At 29.8% G+C, this 27,544-nt stretch overlaps 1 protein-coding gene across 3 annotated transcripts in view; it reads left to right on the top strand.

Annotated features, from left to right (window-relative positions):
* LOC129963311 (follistatin-related protein 5-like) overlaps positions 1-27,544 on the top strand; it is a 498,278-nt gene that overhangs the window by 34,287 nt on the left and 436,447 nt on the right. For all 3 annotated transcript variants that reach the window (XM_056077602.1, XM_056077604.1, XM_056077603.1), the window contains exon 2: positions 2,403-2,489. In XM_056077602.1, the coding sequence (XP_055933577.1) occupies positions 2,421-2,489 (69 nt within the window). In that variant the 5' untranslated portion in view covers positions 2,403-2,420. The remainder of the gene's footprint in view (positions 1-2,402; positions 2,490-27,544) is intronic.

Consider the following 27,544-nt stretch of genomic DNA (forward strand, 5'->3'; position numbering starts at 1 on the left):
TTATGAGGATTTGAAAAATGAAAATGCTTGGATAAATAATTCTTAACGGAGCGAAAAAAAATCAATTAAATTATTTGAATCTTCAAAAAATTATTTTCTGTTTGTGTACATACCTTATTGCCTTAGTTAATGCTATAATTTTTATTAAGTTTTGTTTGTGGCATTAATTAATATTTGGAAACATTATTTGCTTAATACATGAGAAACTGATGTGAAGTAATGTATTAACCTTTGATTAAAAACAATGAAATTCTTTATTGTATGTAATAAATAAGGAAATAATTTTTAAAGATGTTCATATTTATTTTGAAGATAATTTAATTGTTTTTAACCCTTGCCATTTTTTAATCTTTAATAATTTTTTAACTATTCATGCTCGTCTAACTTCAACTCTCTTACTTGCCGTTTTATCGACCTCAAAATTAAAAGTCGAGTTTTCAAAGGAAAACAAATCAATCGACGAATTTATTATTAATTCGAAATATTTGGGAATATTGAAAACTACACGTATTAATCTAATATTATATACAAAGGCAAGTAATGAAATGGACAGGCGATATGTTCGGTTTTTTTGTCAGAATTCCAAAACACAATATACAGGATTACTCAAAATAGTTGCATCGAAATGAGCGATCGTATCTTTTATGTAAATAGCAGTGATAAGAAAAATATAATACAGAGTGAAGTAGATAATTGAATATAATGCAGAGGGAAGTAGATAATTGAATATAATGCAGAGGGAAGTAGATAATTGAATATAATGCAGAGGGAAGTAGATAATTGAATATAATGCAGAGGGAAGTAGATAATTGAATATAATGCAGAGGGAAGTAAAGTAGATAATTGAATATAATGCAGAGGGAAGTAAAGTTGATAATTGAGTATAATGCAGAGGGAAGTAGATAATTGAATATAATGCAGAGGGAAGTAGATAATTGAATATAATGCAGAGGGAAGTAGATAATTGAGTATAATGCAGAGGGAAGTAGATAATTGAATATAATACAGAGGGAAGTAAAGTAGATAATTGAATATAATGCAGAGGGAAGTAAAGTTGATAATTGAGTATAATGCAGAGGGAAGTAAAGTAGATAATTGAATATAATGCAGAGGGAAGTAGATAATTGAATATAATCTAGATATTACCTGAAGGAAGCATAAAGTTTTGAGAGAGCTTGTGATAATTATTCTATATCTCTTTCCTTAATTCATTGGCATTTTTATAGTCATATATTAAACAAATAGTCGCCACATACAGTAGTGGAGGCTAGTTGTTTCTAATAATGTTATACTATTCTTAATCGATGTAATTGGTTTGGATAACATTGTTTTACTGAAGATAAATCATCGCTTCTTTCCCTGCATGGAAGAACAACGGTAATGGTTATTTTCTTTGCTTTCATTAATTCCTTTTTGTACTATATTTTTCATTTCTTACAAACACAAAAACTTTTCGTATGGGAAAAAAAAAAAAACTTACCGAGAGTACAAAATCGAATATAACAATCTAATATCCAGTTTTCAATAAAGAAAATGTGAAAAACTAGCATTTGCCTTCATTTAAATACATTCGACGAACTGTATACAAAATGTCATTATAAGTTTAATTTTATCCTTATACTAATTTAGAAGAAAATAGTGAATCTGAAGATTCATTTTTTGACTGAGGGGATATCGTCTCTTTATGGAAATCTGCGAAAGAATTAAAAATATTTTTATTTTAAATATATTTATTTAGTTGGTTTATTTCAGTGAAACTTGTATTGGTGGTAAAAGAGTATTAAACATTATTATTAAAAATCAATTTTAAGTTGTAAGTAGTTAATGTAATTTTTATGATATGCGGTCTTTCTTTTTGATTCAAATATGTGAGTTGCAAAATTAGCGCTGAAAAATTGATAACTTATCCTAAGTACGTGTTATAACGATTTTTGTTGTTTCATTTCATCCATAATATGCTGATAAAGACATTTTTTTCAGTTACTTTTTATATTATACTTTGTAATCTTCTTAATTATATGAAATATGTTTAATAAAAACTGTTTTTTAAATGCCATTTCTATTAGTGTTCTAAAGGAATGAATTTTCTACTACTTATTTTTTAATTCATAGCTCATTATCATAAATGTGAAAACCATGAAATTCTTGTGATAAATCCTGAATCTTGGAGGCGTATCCACTTTTAATGATATCGATTGATTATCAGTTCTGAGAATATTAAAGTAGTGTTTTGCCATCAAGAAGGCACTGTTGTATATAATTTCCATACTTTAATACGCAAAATCGATAACAGTATTGTGTAATTAAACCATTAATATAAGCATTTGATGAAAATTCATAAGTTCATGATATGGATATACTTGAATTCCTTAGAAAATTAATACTTATTTCTTTTGTTTCAGGGAATTTAAAAACTGACGATGATATTGCGGTCACTTAAAACGCCTCTGCTCTTCATAGTTTTGTGTTTCGTATTTACAACATGCAAGGTAAGAATGAGCATTATATGAATTACCTTTTTTAATGACCTTTCAAAAAAGTTACCAGTTTCGTAAAAAAAATTCGGCGAAAATAAAATGGTAATGTGTAGATTTTCAACATATATCAATGAGTAAGTTTTAAGTCTTAACTCTTTTTTTAATTCAACTTTTTAAAAAAAATTGTTTTTTATCTAACTGAAGATCGTAACGTCGAAAATTAATAGGCTAAAAGGTTTTATGTTTCTCATTCATTAAAAAACAGAAATCGAATTTGTTATATTAGAGCAACTTATTTTAAAAGATTTTCTCAACATTTCAAATTTTAAAATGTAAATGACCAGTTTTTTTAAAATTTCCAGTGTATTTTCTTTAGAGATTTGTATTTTGGATTTCCTTAATAAATATATATTTATATATTTTATATGGGACATTAAAATGCCTAAATTTGTGCTGAATTCTTATACATGTAAAAGCTGCAATTTTCGCAAGTCTTCTTTACACAATTATTCTATCTATTCATTTCTCATTCTTTATATAAGAATTTTCATTTCTATCTTAAATGTGAAAATGTATAATTTCGGTATCTGTACATTTTTTTTTTATATAAACATTTATGTTTTCGTCAAAAACATCGCAAATCTTCCTCCATTGCTGAAGACCCCCATATCTGTACTAGAAATAAATATATAAATATTTCTTTTAAAGAAAAAAAAAGATAGTGGTATTAAGAAAAAATCTTGTTCAATATGTTATGCGAATGAAAATTTTGTTATTATATCACATGTAAATAATTATGCTGACTTTCTCTTGTTCTCTGTTGATTGCATTCCATAAAATGTTTGGAAATTCAAGTATTGAAGTTATGGATCTTTATCCTTCACTGAGTAATCAATTCTGTCTAAACAGCACCCTGCACATTTCACAACTTATTGTTTTCAAAAAAATCCAAGAAATCTATCCTACTGCTTTATCAATTCCTAGTTCTAAAGTAGTCTGAGCTAAGGGATCAAATTTTACACCCAAGTTATCATATTTAATCTTGAAAATCCGAAAAAGGAGTAGTAATTTGAGTAGCAGCCTTTATTGAAATTTTTAAATGTGCATGATGTATGATTTTACCCCTCTTAGCTTCCTGTTGTTCTGAACAATTAAATAAAAAAAAGTCAAATTCACCCCACATACATGAACACAAGGGGAGTGAAAATTTTAAGAGAAAGAGAGTCTATAATAATTTTTGAGAAGGGATCTGTAATAATTTTGCATATTTTTCCTTTTTTTATTGCATCCAAGATTTTCAAAGAACTTACAAAAGGATTTTTTTTTCATACTTTTCAAATTGCGTAGATAAAATAGCTATATCGGTAGACATCAATATGATGATTTAATGGAAGAAATGAAATAGTGATATTGGAACAGTCTGTTTGAGTATTTATTCTAGGAATGAGTGATTTATGTAAGTGATAGTAATTTTAAGTGGTTATAGTAATACAATAAGTTCCTAAATGATTAAGTAATATCCTTTTTGTTGGTGAGGGGTTCATTGTGATATGGGATAGCAGTCACCGCATTCAGTTATGTTTAATTATCAATATCTTTATGATCAAGCTGAACGGAATGATGACCATTTGTTTCTCTTGATTTGAAAACTTCATGGCTTTTTTTTATATTACTTTGGCTAATAAATCGGATGATCCTGAAAAATTTTTGAATACACAGCCAAAATAGTTTTTAAACATTTCAATATGATTTTAAATATGAATAAGTTTTGTTAGCCGAGTAGTCGCATGTTTGATAATTTGATTTTTAATATGGATACATTTTATCAGTCATGCGTTATGGCAGAAAAAATCATATCCCTTACTGAATTTCAGATTTGTTTTAGCAATATTAAGGTGTATGTACACACTTGAAACTTCGAAAATCGTTCAAAATATCGAATATTTTTTTTATTGTTTAATAATGTTCTCTGATCCTTGAGCTTTCAAATGATACCAAGATGTTGTCAATATTCGAAATATTTCTCGAGTTATAATTATTTTTCTTGAGGTGCTTTCATTAAAAACTCTAGTTACGGTGTTTTTAAAACTCATTTTATGAAGAATGATATTTTTCCACTATGTTGCTTCATTCAAACAATCATAACTCAACAAGAAATGAACCAAATACAATTATTTATACATCAAAATAATCTGTATGAAATAGCGGATGTTTTGTGCCTCAATCAAAGTTATATTTATAGAAATAAATTTTTAATAGCTGTTTAAAAGTTAAAATGACAGAAAAAATCTCGCTTTTTCTATTCATCGTTGATGAAAAAATTGTTTTAAAAAAACTATACAATTTTATAAATTGTTTGAGGCAGACAGCATGAAGACTCATATTAGGCATCATTTCCAACTAGAATTGTGTGTCTGTACAAATTAGTATTTAAGATATCATGTTTCAAAAAATAGGCTAATTAGCTCATTAAATATTATTTAATTAATTAATAATGAGTGTAATATGGTTTTTTCTCACTGAAATGAGTTTAAACATATATGAGTTTAAACCTACTGTAAAAAAACTGGATTTTTAAAGTTAAAATTTTAAAAAAAATCTTGAAGTGTGTACGTACACCTTAATACAAAACACAGATTAATTATTATTTTTACAAAATAAAAGGCTGTTTGTGATTATTTGATTTAAAAATTATTTTTAAATGTAGCAATATAACATGCAGTAAATAGAAAATTATGAAAACATTACATAGCATTTAAAGACTATTTAGATGTTATTTTGAAGTATCGCCTGTATCTTAGAGCTAAGATTTGCCTGTGCGAAAAATATTTATCGAAAAAAAAGTCGCCTTTCATTTTGAAAATATAGGCATTAAATTTTGCTAATACTATTATGCTAAAAACAAAATGATCGATTTTTCCTCTTCATTCCCTCTTGATTGCATTAAGTAAAAAAATCATTCACAACAAACTCAATAAACTAAATGATGATCAAAAAAGCTTATTCGCCGTCGAGCAATAAATTCCATCGAAACAACACCCTGAATACATCAAGAATCATTGAACTCAAAAGCCCGCCGAAGCTAACAAGAGTGGGCTTCTTTATCAGTTTCCGATTCTAAAAACAAGGAAGCACGAGGGAATCGAACTTTATATCCAGACTGTCAGATTTAATCCCAAAATTTGAGGAAGGAGTACCTGGAATTTGAGCAGCTTTTTTTTATGAGGGAGGTGGGAGTGAACAAGCATGCGCGATTTTATCCCTCCTACTTTCCATCGCTTCTCTTCTAACCCAATTAAGAGGAGAACAAAGTCAAAATATCCCACCTGACTGAGTATATAAAAAAAGGGGGTGGATGGTAGAAAATATAAAAGGGAAAAAGTCATCACGGAAGAGTCAACAAAAATTTTTCTGTTATGGGCTCCTCATAGACTTTGGGAGGACGTGGAATGACAGTTTGGGGGAGAAAGAAATGCAGTAAAAGGAGGCTGGTTGTTCCTCTGCCATCGCAGGAATATAATGACTTTTCTTCTTTCCGCAAACGTCTAATTGTCTTTCGCGCTCTTTGTTCAAGGAGAAGACACTTAACAAGAACCCGGATGGGAAATTTTTTACGATTCTTCACCCCCCTCCCCATCTCTTGCTTTTTGAGTTTCGGGATTGCAGCGCCTCTGTGGCTGATAAGTTGATGACATGGTGGGTGAGTTCGGTATGCCTTAATGTCTACCGTTCCAAATTGACATTTTTTTGGCAGTGTTAGACGTTTTGCTATAAATATTATGCGGTTCCTCGATATTACGAGTTTTAGTTGTAGAAGATTGTAAATGTGCCACCTCAGAATAATAGCAGTAAAATAAAAGAAAGATTACTGAAGTTTCTGTAGAATTCTCTGAAGACATTAGCCATGTATTGGTATATGTAAAAGATGCGTCAAAATTAACGCAAGATTTGAATTTGCCACTATTCGTGCCGTAAAATGTTGGCAATCCTATTAAAAAACCATTTATAGTTTAGGGATAATATAAATGGAGCGTTACACGATAGAACAACGTATTTACGCAAGATTTGAATTAAATAAAAGAATACATTTTTTTAAAATTGTTATATTCTTATTGAATCGTAAAGTACACATAATGGAATAACATATAGGGCAGTTAGCCACCACGGCTTTGTTGGTACATACGCACTCTTTTGTCGGAATTTTCCATGCCCATTTTGCATTACGTGGCTGAATTTTGTCGAGTTTCCTCTTTCAATGCACTCATGCTAGTGGGCTTGTTGACATAGATCTTGGATTGCAAATAACTCTGTAAATCACACTGTGTTAAATCACACGATCCAAGGGGCCAATTCTCAAATTTTCGAACTGTTCCCGTCAGACTTTCATTATTTTTGAAATATTGTTCAACAATGAAAACACGTTGTTCTATAATATAGCGCTCCATTTTTACTAATCCTAAACTATCAGCTGTCAAATGTTTTGCGTTAATTTTGGGATACCCTCTATTTCCTTAATATTTGAACATTCTTTCCTTTTGAAGTGCAAATTTGCATCATATTTCGAGACAAAAGGCATTCCAACCATTAGTTATAGAAAAGTGGCTTTTATGAAAATTTCTTACAAATGAAAATTAATGCAAAAAGATTACATGCTTTTCAAGCGTCATTTTTTCTTCTTTTTGCGTGACTATTAGTGTATATTTTTTTCGTTCTTAGATTTCTTAGTCCCTTTCAACCTCCTCCCCAACATATTTTCGCATCCTTTCCAATCAAGGTATTTTACTTCTCTCCCCCCCATAAAACTGCGAATATTGGACAGGATCGTAATTCCAAGTGTACTCAGATTTTTATTTTTACAGTCGCCCTCATAAGAGCTTTGTGCTTCTTAATATATTCGGAAAAAGTGAATATACATTTTAGGCACCTTATGTTCAACCGATAGAAACGAAATTTCCTTTATTTAAGTTGCTACGTTTGTGAGATTTTACGTTTACATGCATGCAATTGGAATCTAAGACAAGGAGCTATACGATTAGCATACCAAAATACGACTTAGGAGGATGAATGTTTAGATATTTTTGCCCCATGTTCTTCCCTTAAAAGAGACTTCCAACATTCTTCATTGTAAAGATAAGAAACTTAGTTCCCCAATATGATGAATGTCTGATTTTTCATAACGATTATATGGAAAAGTAATTATGTTCGTACATAACTATTGGTAACAAATTCATTTTGTTCCCGATTCTTATATTTTTTTATGGTCCATTGCAAAAAGCAACCGCCTATCTTATTGACAAACCACGTAAACTATCTTAAACATTTAACTAAAAAGGAATTTAATAATAAAGCTTCAAAATGATGTGTGATAAAACCAATTTGTGATTTTCAGTTTAAAATTCAAAAGAAACATTATATTGCTACGAATGTGTGATGCTGCTTCCCAGCATAATTAGTTCCATCATCAGAAAAACTGTTTTACAGTCATTGGCATTGGACGGGAGTCCGGGTTCCACGTCGGAGGTCCCAGAGCTTGGAGACAAACTTGGCGACCATTTGGCGACGAATTTGGCGACTTTAGCGCCAAAATAGATTATACCCGAAACATCGAGAATTTTCTCGAACCGTCCATTAGGAACCGAGATACGCCTCGAACGTTCCTGATTGGTTGAGAGGCTTCTAGCCCCGCCTCCTGAGACCTATAAAAGGAGGCAGTCTGCAGCTACCGGTAGTTGTCGGAATCGATGCTGAAGAACGAGTCTTTCAGAGATTAGCAGAGCAGCGACGGAGTCAAGCTAGTGCTGAACTAAGCGGTGCGCTACTGTCTGCAGTAGAGTCTTGTTGTGTGCACGTCTCGGCTGAAGATAATTGTCTTCTCTATGCTGTATATAGTTGTCGTCTTTGTACTGTCCTGTGTGTCTTCGTATAAATAAACGTCTTTTTTTACTGCCGCTATCCAACTAACTTTCACTATCCAAACGAACCGGAAATTTCGCAACAATATTATATTACGTTTGTGAGATTTAGACTTTTAGTATTGAGAAGCTATTGGCATTATTGTTAAGAAATTTATAATTTATCAAAGAAGAAATCTTTTACATTATATGTTGAGATTAATAACCATATTGCTAAATGGCATAATTACGCTTAGTTAAAATTAATAAATTAAAACAATATAATGTAAAAAGTCCTTATTTCTTTTGTTTTCAAACTTTTTCTAAAATATTTTCTACTTCAATAAGAACCGAATCGAAATTTCTTCAGAAATATTTTTTCAATTTTATACAAAAAATAGTGTGTGAATTTTAATTCCACATTAGGAAGTGTTATCAGCTCGCTCGAATATAGTCTGAGCTTTACTTAAAAAAGTGCAATTTAGTTTTAACTTTATAAATGCAAATTTACATTTATTAATGTTTCTAAAAATGATTTTTTGTATAGTAAATATGCCTCTACTTTCAACTTGGATTTCATTTTAATTATGACTAAATTTTTGAAATTCTATTACTTTAAAATAAAATTCTATATTTTTACCAGAAGGAATTCAAAAATAATGTTTGCAAAATTAATCAATAAAAAAAATTCTAATTTTTCAATACAATTAGAATTTTTTAAAACTTTATCTCTATTAATATTATTTCCTTTACTTAATAAAATTTGAAACCCTAAATATTTATTTTTATAATTCCTCCTGTTAAATAAAATCGTTTGCTTTTACCTGCATCAGTTCGATGAAATGTAAAATTAATATTTTCTTATTCAATTCACGTCAAAGCACTCTATTGGACCTGCTCAGCATAGATAAAAGTAATATATTTATGTTCTGTCAAAGCTGATTACTGCCTAAAATACTTATTTAACAATTTACTCGAGTTCAGACCGGAAGGCTAAATTATTAAAAGCAGAAAATAATCTTATTATGAAAAAAGCAAAAGGGAATATTTTAATATATTTACTCAAGAAACTTCATTCTCCATGTACCTATATTTACGATGTCAATCTAAATTTAAAACACAATTGCGTTTGACAATATTTACTCTTGCGAAAATTATATCAGCTTCAAAAGACGGGAAAATGAAGTAAGACGCTGATATGAACTTATTTTCTCATTTTCCGGTTTAAACATAAAAAAAAAATATTAAACTAAGCTGAGAGATTCTGTTTGTGTATTCTAGGGAATAGATTATTAATGCAGTAAAGGAAAATTCTTAGATAAGTGTTAGGAGTTTGGATAAATTTCACAAAACAAACAAAAAAACACTCTTAACAGTATTTTTAACTGTTTTATTTAAAATTAATCTACTTTAGGAACTCGATAATTCTAGAATAGAATACTTGTTAAAGAAATTGATTTTTAAATATTCGTAATATTTTTATTTCCATTTTAGTTTAACGTTTAAAGATCATAATGAATTAAGTTTATTTGAAATAGAAATTTCCAAATACTGTAATATTTTCATTGAACAAACCCTAAATTGTATTTTAAACTGTTTTATTTAAAATTATTCTACTTTAAGGGCTCAATGATTGTAGAATAAAACACATGTTAAAAAAATTGTTAAATATTCATGGTGTTTTTTTTTTAATTTTCAATTTAGTTTAACCTTTAAAGGTCATATTGAGTTATGATTATTTGAATGAAAATTTCTAAATGCTATAATATATTCATTGAAATATATCATCATTACAAAATAAATTCAGTATAATTTCACAGAAAATTTATTGAATCGAATTAACTTTGTTTAAGTAATTGTTTTTACATGTTATCTCAACTTAAATTATTATTAGAACGTTCCAAATGTTTTTTGTTTTATTCTAATTAAAATTAAATAGAATAAAACAAAAATATTAATTATTGTTCCATTATTATTCCGTTTTTATTAATTTATTGTATAATTTTTAATATTAAATTAATGAGTAGGTTGTTAATAAGGTGATAAACGTATAAACGGTTATTTACTGCAGTTTTTTTAATACACTTGCAATATTTGTATAACACGATGGTAGGCTCTTTAAAAAATAGGTATGAAAGTATATAATTAAGCGGAACAAAGAACTAGTATATAAAAGGGCTTTCCAAAAGAAAGGTATATTGTTCATTTTAATTTTAATAGCACCCTGAAACTGGTTGACAATTTTTTTTGACAATGAAGAACTGCATAAAAAAACAAAAGAAAAAAACATTCGTTCAATTATAATCTTCTGAAGCATATTACTTCATTTCACTTTGTTTCTTTCAGCTGCTAAGTCGCCATTAATTGTCGATGCCGAAATGAACCCGCGAAAAGGTTAAGTGCAAATACAAAGCGAGCGGAGATTAAAAGTCTTCCATTTAATTTCAAACGCTCTTCATTAATTTCAGCTCGAGAAAGGAGATTACGATCGCATTAATCTGAATGGATAGTATCACTACCGCTTTTGTTGTGGAGATTAAGAAGAAAAAAAAAGTAAAAATCTTTCACGAAATCTTTGTTTCCGAATGAACTCGTGTACTTTAGAAGCTAGTTAAGCGACTTCTTATTAATCACGGAAGATTGGCTTTCATTTAAGCTCCTTTTTTTTGGAAGATATTGTTTTATATTCTTTTTTTTTATCAGTATCTTTATCAGTTGCTTATTCCGAATCGACTAAATCTTTTGAATTCTGTTGCGAGTTATTTCGTAAGCTGAATGTTTATGAAAAAGGATCCTAGGATGTACATCTGGGAATGTTGTACCGGTAAGCTGTTTGTATATGAAATGAGAACAAAAAAAATAAACAGCTTAATTATTAATTTTTGTAAATCTTGAAGATATGAATAAAAAAAAATCCGTAAAATGTTTATATTGCTATTATCTTTACTATTTTTCGTCAAGCTGAATTATTCCCAATTTTCAGATTAGATTATTATATACTTGGTTATAATTTAGTTACAAAGATGAGTTTTGCAGAAACCTTGCTAATCCTTTCTTTTCATTTATTCTGCTAACTTGTTAAATAAAGCAGCAGGAGCATTTTCTATCGAAACTTTCTCCCATACTCTACAATAAAGGCGGTAACATAGTCATCCGGCATAATATTATAAAATGCCATGAACATCACAAATACTCAGATTTTTATTTTCACAGGAGAGCTGGACACTTCGTAATATAGTAAAGAAAAATTAATACATGTATATTAACTGCACGCAGGGGCGAATAATAGTTACCGAAAATCAATTTTTAGCTTGAATCTAATGTTTTTTCTGAATCTTTCTTGCGATATTTGACCATTAATCGCTAACATGTTGTTATTACATAAATACTACAATACTGACTATGAATTTTGACGCTTTTTGAAATCAATGCTTGATTTAAATATACAATTTGTTACAAGATCACATACCAAATTTCTTTTATATGTCATTTTGTTTTTGAGTTATCATTTTTATATGCATGAGAAAAATGCAGACCGACAGATGATCAACTGTTTGATATATTTGGTTCAAAATACGATACAGAGTTACATTATAGATGCTAAATCTGAGTAACATATTTTATCTATCTGCGTTTTGTAGTTATTGTGATCATTTGTACTCGGACAGACTGACTTTCTCTGAATGGATTTCATTTAAAAATTAATAGACATCTATAAATTTGGTGCCAAGACTTATCTTAATTTAATTTGTCTATCTTAAAGCATTTTTGAGTTTACCATGTTCATTGGCAAATGACATAATTCCAAAAATGCATTTTTATTGATTCGCCTGAACTAACTGAAATGTGAGGATTCGTCAAAGTTTCGAGTTCGAATTTTTTGACGATTACAGTTCTTTCTATTTGTATGGAAAAAAAGTAAAAAGTTATATTTAAAACAAAAGTGATATATATCGCGGGACTCATTGCTTCGATGCTCTGAAGCACGTATTAATCCTATTCGTGATTATTTAATGTTGGCTTGAATGGCACTAATTATGAAAGAGTTGAAATGTTTCTTCTTGACCTTTTCATGTATTTACAAAATATGGCGTGTTTTTGTTTGTTTGTTTAGCTTCGTATTACAGTAAAGAGAATTGTGTAAACATTTTAGACTGCAATTTTCTCTCTCCAAAATTAGATTTTGATCTGTAAATTGAGTGTACAAAAATCAATATCTCGATTTTAAATTCATATATATATGAAAATACAAAAATGTGAGGTTCAAAATTGGACAAATGTATGCAATTGTGCCGAAAAGACCACATTTTAAAATTCACGTGATTTTCTTGGAGTGTTTTTCAGTTACCGTATTTAAATATTTACAATAAATACACGAATATAGTTAAAGACGAATTTTGCCCTGGTGGGAAAATCACATATTAAAATCCACACACTTAATAATGTTCTTAAGTCAAATTGTGTTAATATGCAGTCTAATAAATATGTCAAATTGAACATGTTGACAAATTTAAGTCCAAAATTTGATATTATTAGATGCCAAATCTCTTTTATCTAGCTCTTTGCAGTTTTGAGTTATCGTATTCATTAACTGGCAGATATAACTGTAAAAAAAGTTTTTTTGTTTCAAATTTGAGTTTTAAAATCTTGGAGATTTATTGAAATTTCGTGGTCGAATTTTGCGGTGATTGTAATATTCTTTTTTTCAATACGCTACATATTTTAAGATTTCGATTGTATGTTATGTAAGCAATGGAGCCGAGTTTAGTTTGAAAATATCTAATCCAAAACAGACCAAAAATTGTATGGCATGCTGCTTCAAACCTCCTTAATTATATGATGCACAAATCGCAAAAGTTCGTCCATGCAAATTTAGAAAGCATGATTAGCTTTACAAATGATATTATGATAATTGGAATCTTTCGCCAGCGAAGCATCAAACAAAGTCATTAAAGTTGCCATAATAATTTATGACTAAAATACATTAAGCTACAATTCACCCCGAGCATATCATACATTGTTTAACTTTAGAATTTACTATGTAATAACGTCAGGATGGAGTCAAAGATTGCTGCAGCATTTTCCCAAAATTATAGAAATGGATCATAGGAATTTAATTATAAAATATATGTAGATGAAGGAACAGTTAGATCAATGTGAGAGGTAAGGTGGAATATTTACTTTGAAATAAATTTATTATTTTAAACTCAATGAAAATTTTACTAAGATTAAGTTTGTTAAGTTGCTTCAATTTCAGAAGTTTGTATTTTGCATGACAGTTTTGTTGATTTGATAAATCTGTAACAGTTCGGAAGATGAATATTGATAATTTTTTTAGCAATCGAATCCTCACTGATTCTTGGCAGTGAAAATGATCATTATTTATCTCACCGAATACATTTAACTGCAACTGTGCCCCTTTCCTTTTGAGTGTATTCGTAATTTATTCTCTGTGTTTCTTCACATTTTGTGTTCCTATATTATAGTTTTATAAAAGCCGTGTTCTATTAAAAAAATTGCCGCAGGAACTAGTTTTTATATTTTTGTTTCTCAAAATCTATAATATTCTGTTTATATAAATCTGTTTACTTTTACTAAAAGAATCTTATGAAAGGGATAGCGTTACAGGATGGCCATAAAATAACTTGAGAGAAAAAAGATCAATGTATCCAAATGCAATCAAATTTGACTTACAACCATGGGATTTCAATCTATGTGAAAAATTAATGCTCAAATTTCTGCCAAAAATCTGCAACATGGCATTGAAAATGTAACCAGCCAAGTCAATTAATCGAACTAATAACTAATTAAAGAAATCAAAATTTTCATTGCAAATGTGCGCAACATGCAAATACTATATTGCATGAACTACATGCAGATTTTATTTTGACATTATAGATGCAAGTAGTTTGATGTGCTTGACATCACAGTAATTGAATATGAATAGGTAATTGTAACTGGAACTACGATTGTTTTAAACGCACAAGGTGACGTCACCATGAAAAATCTTCGAACTAATATTACGGTTCATGTCCTTTTATAGGGATATCAAACCAATGCTTGTAAAATTTGTTATTCCACAAAAGTGTATTTCTACCTACAATCTACTATTTTAGGCACGGTGTAGAAATTGTTGATTCTATATTAAACGTTCAGCAAGCTCTATGGAAACCTTTGGCAAAAAAAAAAAAAAAATGGATATGGATATGGATAAAAGCTATGCGTATTCTTACCGACGCCATCAAGTTCACCGTTTTTCTTTTCTTAGAAATTTTCATTATATTATCATCGATAAAGAATGGTTCACAAAGGGTACGATGAAAATCTAGCCGTCTTGGAAGATCGCATCAGTTAAATTTTTTCTTTCTGGTGTAAGACATGGATATATTTCTAAAGCGTTCGACTGATCAATTCATTGAATTTCATACATATAAGATGCCAAAATAAAAAATTTTGTGGAAATTGGGATTTTTAATTATCTTGATTTTGATTGCTCAATTGCATGTATAGCGCCTTATTACAGATAACGGTGGAAATTGGAACTAATTTATTCATTTTATACATCGGAATCTCGCGAGGAAATAAAACAGTTGACAAAATTTGATTATATTCTGTTAAACAGATTTGTTACTGATATATAGTATAAAATTGAATTCCATATTATATTATTTTATAGCCACTCTGTACTTTTCCGAAGATACCGAAACAATCATTTAGAGCAATAAAATTTTCATTCATGAAATATCTATGTCGAATTTGAAATATGTTGAAAATTTTTATATAGACTGTGGAAAAATAAGTAACTGTATGTGTTTTACGAATGCATTCAGCTAGAATTTCTTGATTAAATATATACCAAAAAAAAAGAACGAATCACTTCACGAACAACGTACAGTTCTTGGGGGTTTTATTAACGTGAACCATTTCTAAACAAAAAAAAACCCTTCTTTGTTTTTTTAATTAATTTTTCTTCTCTGTTTAGTCGAAAAGAAGTTTTGGATAGATTAAGAAAAAAAAAATGCTGATTCGACTTTCCATTAAGCATTTCGTAAGCTTCTGCTACGATTTTTTTCCTCCATTTCTTCCAATTTTAATTGAAGAACTGTGCTTTATTTTTTTTTCTTTTCTATTTTTTTACTTTTTTACTAAAGAAAAAAAAATAATACAAAAGAATTTTTTTTTTCGCATGCGACAATTCTTGGGGAATACGTTGATAGTTAATTTACGAATCGAAACTTTCCGCTAGGTAATTAGAAAGGAAACGAGAAAAGTCTGTTCTTTTGACCTCATACTGATAAGAAAGAGAGAAAAGCAAATCGGAAGATATTTATTTTTTCGAATGTTCGTTGCCATTCTTTTTTTCTTTAATAATCGTTTGCATAGCAATGAGAATATTCAGTCATCTGTGATCGAGAAATAAGTAATTAAATTCTAATCACTCTTTTGTTGATTTCCAAAAAAGAAATAAAATAAGAATAAGAAAATAGTGCTGTAAACATTAATATGATCAAATTGGAATGGAATGGTTGCTTGAAAATTTAATTCGCTTTTTTTAATCGATGAAAATGTGAGTGAATTTTTAAATGAGCGATAATCATTTGTTTTGAAAGAAAATAGTCATAAAGAAAAAAAATGAAAATGAATTTTTAAACCTTGAGTTTAATTTTAGACCTTTATTTATGAAATATTTCTTTCTGGAGTTTCAATTAAAAGATTATCGCTGAAAAAATAAATTGCTTATTGATTTATTTTTGTCTTAAAAATTTTTAAAAAAGGAATTTCTCTTTCATAAAATATATACAAATTTGAGCTTAAATTAAACATCGGATAATTTTCTAAAAATGCTTATCAATAGATAATTTAAAATTTCTTTAATTTATGCTCAGATGATGATGTTGAATATTTCTATGTTTTTGTAAAAATAAGACATTTTTGATTAATTATTTTTTTAGCTAAAAATGAATTAAAAAATTTTATCAAATTGAATTGAAAAACGAAATTTATTTAAATTTTTATTTAAAAGTATTTTAATAGATTATTTATTTGAATATCATTGTAATAAATTTCAAGTAATTAAAATATTTCGAACCAACTTAATTTATGCAGAAATATTTCTAAACAGTATCAAAATGTGTTTTTCAAGAAAATGTATTATTATTGTACTGATTTCTGCACTTTATTTCACAAAAATTCTTTTGAAATTATGGAGATATAAATGGGATTTAGAATAAAATTTACTTTCTTTATGTATATGTTTGTGTTCTATATTCTGTTTTGAATATCTGCAAAGAAAAGAACATTTTCTTATTTATTCATTGAGACTCCATAAAATAAATCTGTTTGAAGCATTGAAATTAATCTTCATATTTATAAGCACATTAAAGAATTGTAAATGTAGAAGCTTTTAAAACATATATCAAAATACTGGTTAAATATTACTCGCGAGTATTTTAATAAAATGTTACAAAAGTTTCATCTTTCTGTTTGCAAATTTTCCTTTCTTTCTTTCTCCATAAAATACGTATTTGTGCTTGAAATAAATCCTAAATTGCAGTGTCATAAAGATAAAAATTTTAATTAATAAATTGTGCATAATACCTAAGATTTTCTCATAAAAATTAACATTTATGTGCTGGTGAATATTCATTCGTCTACTTAGCAGCTTTATTCTTCCTTTTATTTTCATCACATTTATGTGAAAGAAAAATGAATTATTTCCGACTTAAAAAGAGCTCATTAGCTCTAATGTCTTAACCATCTTTAATGTATTCAAGAATTTAACTAAAGAATGATTTAAGATATTTTCATGAGAAAATATTGTATGGATATCTTAATTTTTCAAGAAAGAAGAGAAGATACACGGATTATTTAAATGACTCGACGAAACTATTTCTTAAGAGAGAAAGATAGTTTCATCATGACGATAATTCAACATTGCAAGTAGAAATATAATTTTTAAGTGAGCTATTTTAACTAATGTCTCAATTGCTATTGTTCTATAAAAGCTCTAATTCCTCTTAGCTAGATTACAGTTAGATACAGATTTTGTTTAATATCAAGAATAAGCTTGAAAAAAAGGTTCTTAAAAAACGAATTATCGGGCAGAAATTTCTTTCTGGAGGACTTAAATGAGCTTACCTCTTTTATGTTTGCATTAAGGTTAAGAAGAAATGTTTTAATATTACTATAATTACTTAATATTACAAGTTGACTATACGCTGAAAATTACGACCGAATATTTCATGGGTGTTTAACTTTTTCTACGTATATTCAGATTTATATAAATGATTATATTGAATTAAATGCTTTAAATTATGAGTTTCATTACGCACTAGACTGTGAGGAATCTGAAATATTGCTTCCTTGCCCAGCTAGTCTCATAGCAGGGAAGAGAGTTTTACAGATATTCTGAATTAATGCCAGATCAATGAAGTCCGGCATTAATGATAAACTCTGGCGACAAGTGGTTCTAGAAAATACTAGAATCATGGAGATATCTCAGTTATGAGCAAAGACCATTCTAAAAAATTCTATATCCTCTTGGGGAAACTATTAAAAGAGAAGCGTTCCAAATCGTGAATTCTCTGTGTGGAATATTCAGTGAAGAACGAGCTCTCCAGCTGTTTTATGCTGGACATTGTGCTGCTATTAAATTAGTAAATTGCTATCTGCTATTGTATTGTTGATTTTTGCAAATGTTACCTTTGTAGACCATTTAGGCTGTGTCTTGTTATCTGTGCTTTGTATTTTCTAGTGAAATAAAGCATTATTAAACTAGTTGAAGATCAAAGCATTTTGTTGCATTGGGCCAGTTAAAGTAAGAAATAAAAGATTCACCATGAATTTCGTACTCCAAAAGCAAATCATTATGTAACTAATGGAAGGTTTTAATACAAATAAATGTAATTCGAATTATTCATAATTCTTAGAAAAATTTATTCTATTTATAAATTTTATACTACCTTAATAATAGAACAAAAAATAACTTATAAAGCACTTATTCTCGCCGAAAATATTCTATAAAAATGCAGAAGAGACGATTTTTGTTTTGCCTTTCTGTTGAAAAGCTTCGGGACATGTAAATCTTTCACTTCTTCCTCGGAATAGCTTCGAGATGAGAAGATAAAAAGTCCCTCGGCACATCAAAACCATTTATTTTCAAAATACTCCTCGACTTTCCTTTAAACAGACTGTCAACGCATTTTAAAAGCATTTCCTATGAATAAAACTGTACTGCATGCTTTTTGTAGTGAAACATTATTGCATAAGAATCTCTATATTCTCCATCATTTGATAGCTTTTCTACACGAATGAAAACATTAATAGTATACCATTTATGCTAAGATTTCATTATTAAAGGTTTTGAATTGATATGATTTCTCATCATATTTCTTGCATTTTATCAATAATTCAATTCATTATTTTATATGTATTCCATCGGCAATCTAACAAATCGTGTTGATAAAAATATGAACTGTAAAAGTTTATAGGTTCTATTTTCGAGTCAAACATGTAACTGGCGTTACACGAGAATTTATAGATTTATGTCCACTTTAATTGTTAGATTGGCTGCTACTGATATGCCTGATATTTCTCAAAATAAGTCACAAGTGTGGACCAGTTTCACTTATAAGTATTCGAAGAAAGCAATTGAGCCCTGTATATTGTAGCTATTTCAAGATGAACTTAGCTACTGCTAAATAGCTTTGATCTACAGAGGATGCCACATTTCACCAGTCTTAGGCTAGATATTCTAAACCAAATAAGATGCAAAAGATCACCGCAGTATGCATGATAATTATTTATAAATTATTGTATATAAAATCTAACATCATAACTATATATAAATAACTGTTTTTACATGTTTAATCTAACCCTTCAGTGATGTGTGGTAATTAAATGCGTACATCTGTAAACAACTGTTATTACGCATTTATTCCGATACCATAATGATGAATAGTAACTATCTATAAACAACTATTGTTACGTTTTTAAGCTAATATCATAGTGATGCATTATAATTAGCTTTAAATAACTGTTAGTACGTATTTAATCTAACGCCATAACCATCATAGTGATGTATGCTAACTTTCTATAAACAATTGTTATTAGTGTTTACAGTAATGCAAGATAGCTATCTATAAATAACCGTTGTTAGTGTTTACAGTAATGCAAGATAGCTATCTATAAATAACCGTTGTTAGTGTTTACAGTAATGCAAGATAGCTATCTATAAATAACTGTTATTTGTGTTTACAGTAATGCAAGATAGCTATCTATAAATAACTGTTATCACGTTTTTAAGATATGTGACTACGTTCGGGAAGAATTTTTTGAAAAACGTTAAAAACACTGTTATATTTTTGAATGTTTGCATAAAAAATATTCGAAGGAAAAAAACGTCTGTGAAATCAAAATATACCAGTTAATTGTATAATTAGAAAAAATAGTATTTTTTTTAACTAAAAAACGGTATAAAGCAAAAATCTTCTAGTTTAGAGGTTTATCAAATGATTTGCTTTAATTTTTCCAGATAATTTAAGGAATATCTTATCTAGTTCCTGAACTAAAAAAATAAGTTTTTTTTCATCTATTCTTAAATATTACTACTGATATTACGTTCTACTGATAAATAACACGAAATTTTCAATTTTTTTTTCTTCATTGGGAAGCACTAAGACTATCATAAAATATTTCTAAATGAATAGATTACTTATTCTCTAATTCAGGAACTGCAGTACATATGGAGAAATTATATTAAATTTGAAAGAAAAAATATGCATTAGATTTTAATTATGGAGCCAATGAAGTAAATGTAATTTAATGTGCATATGAGTTTGAAAATAGCGACCCTCGTATCACTTTTCGTTTTACACACGTGCTCTTACACATCCCATATTTGCTACTTCTCGCTATGCCTTAATTTAGCTCTACACTAATACTGACAGACGTAAAGTTAATTTAATTTTTAGTTTGATATTTTATTCTTTATAATAAGCAATTCATTCAAAGCTTTAATTTTTAAATGTAATATGCTATAATGATGTGATACATATTTTTGATTCTTATGTATATGTTATAAAATTCAATAAGTTCGCGAGTCTCCTATGTACTGCATTTATTCGTAAGATTCGAAGGCAAAAGGCAAAATCAGGATGAAAATGCTAATTTGAATAATTTAAAGATGTTCCTTGATTCTCCTAAGTCCCTTGACAATCTGCTAATTTGACATTATGATATCTTAAACTGAATCGCATTGTAAATACGAAAGCAAATTTGCAAAATTTTATCTTTTATAATGGCAACTGGCACGAAGGATTCAAAATATAATGAAGAATTCTTGCTATCTTACTAATTAGTGCCTTAATTTAAAGTAAAACTATATTAAGGATTAGAATGGGCTGAATAAATAATATTGAAGATACATTGTAAAGATGTATTATGATGAAACAAAACACGTTATTACAATTTCTTTTCTTAAATTTTCCTCTGTTTAGTAACACTTGATATAAATCTTTTTATTTATTTACACATCTACGTTTTCGAGGCAGAAAATTTAATTTATTCGATCGCACTCTAGTAAGAAAAATCTGTTGGTGGATCCATCCATTTAATGAAATTACTTTTTTTTTACACGACAAGAGATAAATAACAGGGAAATAAATAATTTATTACAAAAAAAATATTTCATCCAACTCTCCTTGCAAAAGCGCATGCGAAAAAAAAAAAGAATAAAAATAAAATTCATCACACAGCTTAGAGGCTGGAATTTAATTCAAGAATCGGTTGCCACCGGATGAGGGGGAGAGAACTTCAGGTTTAATCTGCTTTAATGAAATCCACCTTTGAAGAGATATCGTTTGCTGTTCGAGAAGGATTTCTCCCCTCCCTTCATCTTGTGGCTGAAAAATAAGCAAGTACGTGATCACAGTTTTTAAGCAGGCACGGCTGTATCTTCAATTTTATTTTTATTTTGGAATTTCAACTTAGAGAATTTATAAATGAAAGGATTTTAATTGCAAATGAGTTTTCGGTCCTTTCAATGGTTATACTCGATAATATTCTGATTGTACGTGTTTATACACGCAGAGTGGTTTCGAGGATTTTCTCCGTTTAGTAAAATCTTAGTAAATAGAAAAAAATTACAGACGATAGAGAGGTAAATATTTGCATGCATCTATATATATTTATCAAATATATTTTCATTCGTTTTTGTGAAGAAAGCAATCTTTCAAAATTTCATTTAAACGTGTCTTCTAAATGGCATAACATCATGATAACAGGAAATAAAGGTTGAAACTTTTCTAGATATCTGCAAGGATCCTTATATAGTGGCGTAGTGATGGCAGGGTTGGGAATCGGAATATAAACGATTCAGTTGCCTGTCTTAGAGGGAACCATGGTAGCTGAACATTAATTTGATATTAGGTCACTTTAATAATAATGGGACGATAAAATACTATCATACACCAAGCGGCATTCATAACTTACTAAGCTAACGATGACGAGTAACGTGAATTATTAGGTCCTGGGCGCCATTTGCATTGTTTCGCCAATGACTGTCCTAGTGGCATAACTTCGGCTCTAATAATGGAGTATCATCTGCTCGATTTCCTTGAAGAATTGCTATGCACTGGTGCGCATAAAATCCATTGGATCAGTCATTGTTTTGCTGATATGGTTTCTCCTGATAATTTGATTTCCATGATTTTTAATTTTGTTCATGATGTTCGTTCCTAAACAGCGCTAGCATAGTTTTGAAATCATTTATTTACCTTATCAATAGACAAATAAAACTAAAAATTTCCTTGTGTTTTGTTTTTGAGAACTGGATAAAAAAATATTTATTAATAACATCCTGACGACACCTTTACGACTGATCTCTTTTTTGATATACAGGCCTGTCTTTATCAAAAACAAAAATCGAATATTGAATCTGTTTTAAAACTTTAGAATTCAGATTTTTACTAAATTCCATAGAAAATCCACCAACAATGTGGAGCTGGTGAGTATTTGAAAATAAAGCGTTCATTTGCTATTTTGAGTTGAAGGCTGAGGAAAGAGTAGTTGTAGAATCTAAGTTGTAGAATTCTGTAGAATCTAAGCAATTTTTGTCCATGTGAAAGTTTAAAAATCAGCTCTTTTTTAGCAGTATCATTCTTTTTTGACGTTAGATATGCGCGATTTTTACAGTGGATTATTTTTTCCCCTCTGTTATGATGTGGAAGTCTGGAGGCGAAATTACATGTTCGCATAATGTAGTCTTTGTTAAATATAGAAGATCCATGCCAGTATTCTTTAAGAATCTTCAAAACTTTATTCATCTAATCAACAATACAAATATTTCTAATTATTGCGCCAAGTAATCGCAAATATTTCCACAAATCGTATTTAAAATGCTTTTATATTTTGATTCAATAAAGTTTTTATAACATGCTATCAATTTCACAGCTGCTTTATTATTCGCTGAACAGCTGACCTGGAGCCCTCGATTCTCAAACAGAATCGAGGTCCAGGTAACATACAAGAACATCGCAGTCTTGTATGTATGTTAAATCAGCGGTAGAGATATTCCTAAAATTTTCTATATATTCTCTAATAAACTTTTCATGCAAGAGAACTTCTAACATGGTATTGGCGTACCATAATTATAAAATATTAACATTTGGCATAAATTTAGCATTTTTACAAAATCTATCATGTCATCCTTGGCGGATTTTGGAGATGAATTAAATTGGCATTAATAGTATCCGAAAATCGAATTTCTGCTTTCGGCACGTCTTACTCTAACGACTGGAACAAAGATTTGATACAAAATTGCACTCGTAGTCACAAAATCCCATATCAAAATTGATATATTTAAGTCATTGCGCTTCTGAATTATCGCGTTTACATGTTTCTGAAAGTACGGACCGACGGACAACTGACCCGTTGTTGGATTTGGCTGAAAATTTGATAGGTGTCTACTCTATAGATTTCAAATATGTACCAAATCTTATCTATATTATACACCGAATCTAATGTATCTAGCTCTCTTCGTTTGCGTAGTTATCGTGTTAACTTATATTCGAACAGTCAGGCAGACGGACTTCCTTTGGAAAGATTTTACTCAAAATTTGATAGAAATCTGCAATTTTGATGTATAGACCATGTACCAAATTTCAATAGTCTAGCTCAAAGCGCTTTTGAGTTATCTTTGTCACAGACAGATAGACATTTACTAAAAATGCGTTTTTCGAACTCAGGTAGGTCTAAAGCGTGGAGATTCGACAGATTTGACAATTATAATACTTTCTCTATACTAATCTCTATACTAACATGGGGCCGCGGTGCCCTGGTGGTAAGATCTCGGCTTCGGAACCGGAGGGTTTCAGGTTCGTGATCCGATTCCACCGAAGAACCGTCGTGTAAGGGGGTCTGTTGCACATTAAATCCGTCATGACCAAACGTCCTCCCCCTGGTGTTGTGTGGTGTGGAGAGGGAGGTACCAGCTCAGGTGTCGTCCTCGTCATCTGACCACGGTTCAAAATTACGAGGTCCGTCCCAAAATATCCCTAGTGTTGCTTCAAACGGGACGTTAATATAACTAAACTATACTAATATGAGAAAGTGAAAAATAATCATAATGTGCAAGCCAGATTGTTATTCATTATCATTTCTTTCTAGCCGACAAAACTGAATTGCGGAATTTGTCTGCCATTTTTACCTATAAATTAATTGACTAATATTGTAATCAAGTGAATATGGAAGTGCCTCTGATTTGCTACTTCTAAAAGAAGACAGAAAAGTACCACGAGAAACAGGAAAGCATAGGTAAAAAAGTAAACAGAGGGAAAACCAAAAGCTCGTAGGAAGTTGGTCAATTTTAAATTGAGCTACTTCTAAAGAATTATAAAACTGAAAGGATTTAAATTGAGCTACTTCTAAAGAGCTATAGAACAAAAAAGGATGAAAAGCTTTTATGATAAATGTTTAATTGATTTTGTATTAACAGCGTTTTTATTTCTGAATAATTTTTGCAGGGAATCCTATGCAGAAAATGTAAATATGATGCATAGCTAAATATTCATGCGTTTGCGAAGCAGAAATAATTTTATTTCCAGTGATGACCAGCAATTTATTTTCTGACAAGCAAGTAACATCTCTGATACAAGATTTTCCACTCCATATGCATTCGCGTAATTGAAAACCAGTATAGAAACTACTAAAAAAAAGAAAAGAAAAGGCTGGAATGAAAATCGTTTAACTTCTTCGTGGAAAAAACACCAAAACGAAATGTTAGTTTGAAATAACGAATTCAGTCTTTTACTTCGTTGCCTAAAGGAGTAGTTTTTCCTTCTAATCATGTAAAGCGTGCTTTTTCTGAAGGTGTTGATTGCTGGAAAATATGTAAAGCGCAGTAATCCAATAGAAATTCCCTTCTTTTTGTTGAAAAGTGAGACAGTGTAGCGTTTCACTTCTTTTATTTTAGCTTTTTTTTTCTTCTTCATCGCAAAGCATTTTCCTTTCGATAGTGCCAGGGGCTGTTGTTGGTCATTGCTAGCTGGAAACAAAAATCTTGACGCTTAACTCGATTGGATTGGGAAGAAATTCAATCAGCGATTTCTGCTTCCGTGGACTGCTCCTTTCTTTTTTGCTCTCTGTTTCCGTAGGTGCGGATTCGAATTCGGCTCACAGCTGCTAAGAGATTTATTTCGGAGGCCTTGTTACGTGACAATAGAGAAAACTTTTGTCTTTTCTTATACAAGATTTCTAGATTTTTTTCCCCTCTGCCTCCTTTATTCTTTTCGCGGATTTTTTTTTTATCTTAGAGCGTTTCTCATGCCAAATGAAAGTAATATCGAGCCTTCATGTAGACAGGATAGAAATCAACTCTTTTTCTGCTCTGTGGGGCATAACACGGGAGAGAAAGTATTACATTCTTCTGAAATTGCTGATGTTTCATATGAGGTATGGAGGATTTATGTACCCCAAATGTCGTTCGAACGTTATATTTCTTTTTATTAGTTTGATAATCTAGTAAGTGGATATTTTATTTCGGAAGAAGAAGAATTTTTCTGGAAATGAGAAACTCAGTTTCTTGGTTGTGTGTTCATACAGTTCTAAATTCGATTTGTATTTCAAACAAATTTTCACGGAAACTCATAAAACTTGACTTGCTTTTATATCCTCTTGTCGGTGATATCCATGAGAAGATTTATTAAGGAGAGAATTCAAGGTTTTATGACAGATTCTGAAAGTTTTGCATAGAAGTTTTTATTATTAGGCAACAGTTTTAAGCTGCTGATTCCGAATTTTATGGAAAGTTATTGAAATTTTGTTGCAACTATCTATGCACAGTTTGCAACAATTGAGTGTAGAGTCGAGCGAATAAAATTTTATTCAAACAAATTTCTGCACTTCGTGGCTGTTCTTTTCATGAAAGTGAATGAAAAACATAAAGTACTGAATAGAAATATTAGAATTGTAAACAAATCCGTCAGTTTTAAATAAAATCCCATAGCAACAAGATGAGTTGAATAGGAAGTGAATATATGTATATCATATAGATATCAGGCTATTTGGGGGCCATAGATTACAAGAAAGAAAATCACGAATTTTCGGCACAATTCATTGTGATATCTTTCAAATTGTTCTTTTTATAAATATCGTTTCATTTGAGGAAATATGCCGGAAGGATTTGATAGGATCAAATAGATGATGGATATTAATATATTGCCAATATTTGATTGTTTGGATCCATAGATTACAAGAAAGTAAAACTCATATTTTCGTTGTTGTTGTTTCTTATGTCACTTGCCATGGACAAACCCGCTGTTACGGAGACAGCGATTTTAAGCTGGTGGGGGAGCGCCTCTTGTTTTTTCAGTAGCACCAAGTAGGGCCAAGAGTACGACTTTGCTACTCACGCATCACTCATTCGCTTGCACAATCCCTTTTTATAGGAGGGCACATTCACACATCTCACAGATAGAACAACGGAAGAACGACCATGCCCAAACCGGGACTCGAACCCAGGACGCTCAAATCACGGGAAAGACGCGCTACCCCTATGCTAGGACGCCAGGACAAGATATTTTCGTTATATCTTGCTATGATAACACTAAAATTGCTATCTTACCAAGATAGTCCTGATTTAAAAAAATAATAGAAGCATCTTAATAGGGTTGGATAACTTATTTGAACACATAGATTTTAAGAAAACTAACAGGTATATTTCGCCGTGATCTACCGAAATTGCTATTTTCACAAGTAACAATTTAATTTTATTAAACAGTTCTGAAGTTTTATTTAACTGAAATAGAGCATGAATATGCGTATATTATTAATATGTAGAGATTTTTAAATAAATAAAACATTTGTTCGAACAAATTTTCACGGTGCAATGTTACCAAAAAAAAAAAGGCTTACACAGAAGCAATTACATATAGGATTCATTGTCATATGTATTATAAACAAACAAAAATAAAACACTCGGGAGCCCCCAAACTGTTGAGACATTAAAAATTTCATGAAAAAAATCAGATTTTATGAAATAATTGAGAATTATTTATATCGGTAGAGCTTTGAAAGTAATTCTTTTCGAAATTACCTTTCTTTTTTTGGTTCGAAGAATGTTATTGCTTGCTATGCAACTGGGAAAATTTTCTTTCTCAGTTTTTTTTTTAAGAAAAATAGCCAGCATAGCTTAGAAAAAAGAAAAAGGCGATGTTTGCAAAATAGTGTGTTAAGCTAATGGTGCTCATGATTAAGTACGTCAACCACTTTTCGTGTTATAATTATTTTTGGAAAAACTGTGCGATCTATCAGCTAAAAATCTGTAAGAACTTAATATAATTTGTTTCTAAGTTTTTATACCAGCTTTTTATCCACTTATTATGTTTAAGGTTCCGACAAACATGAATGCCATTAGTTACTGGGACAGTTACAAAAAATCACTTTTTCGCTACCGATGCAATTTTTCTGGTAAAAAAAAAATATTCAGTATTTCTATACATAATAGTCAAACACTTTATCTCCGTTGACGTAAATAAATGGCAGATATTTTTTTGTACGAAACGTTTTGGTCCATTGTGTAATTTATAGTTGCTCTGCATTTTTTGATTTAACATTTTTCAGTAGAGATAGGAATTTTTACAGATTTTGGCATAGAATATTCATACACAACTTGTAATC

This window comes from Argiope bruennichi, chromosome 3 (assembly GCF_947563725.1).
Source record: "Argiope bruennichi chromosome 3, qqArgBrue1.1, whole genome shotgun sequence".
Classification (NCBI taxonomy): Eukaryota; Metazoa; Arthropoda; class Arachnida; order Araneae; family Araneidae; genus Argiope; species Argiope bruennichi.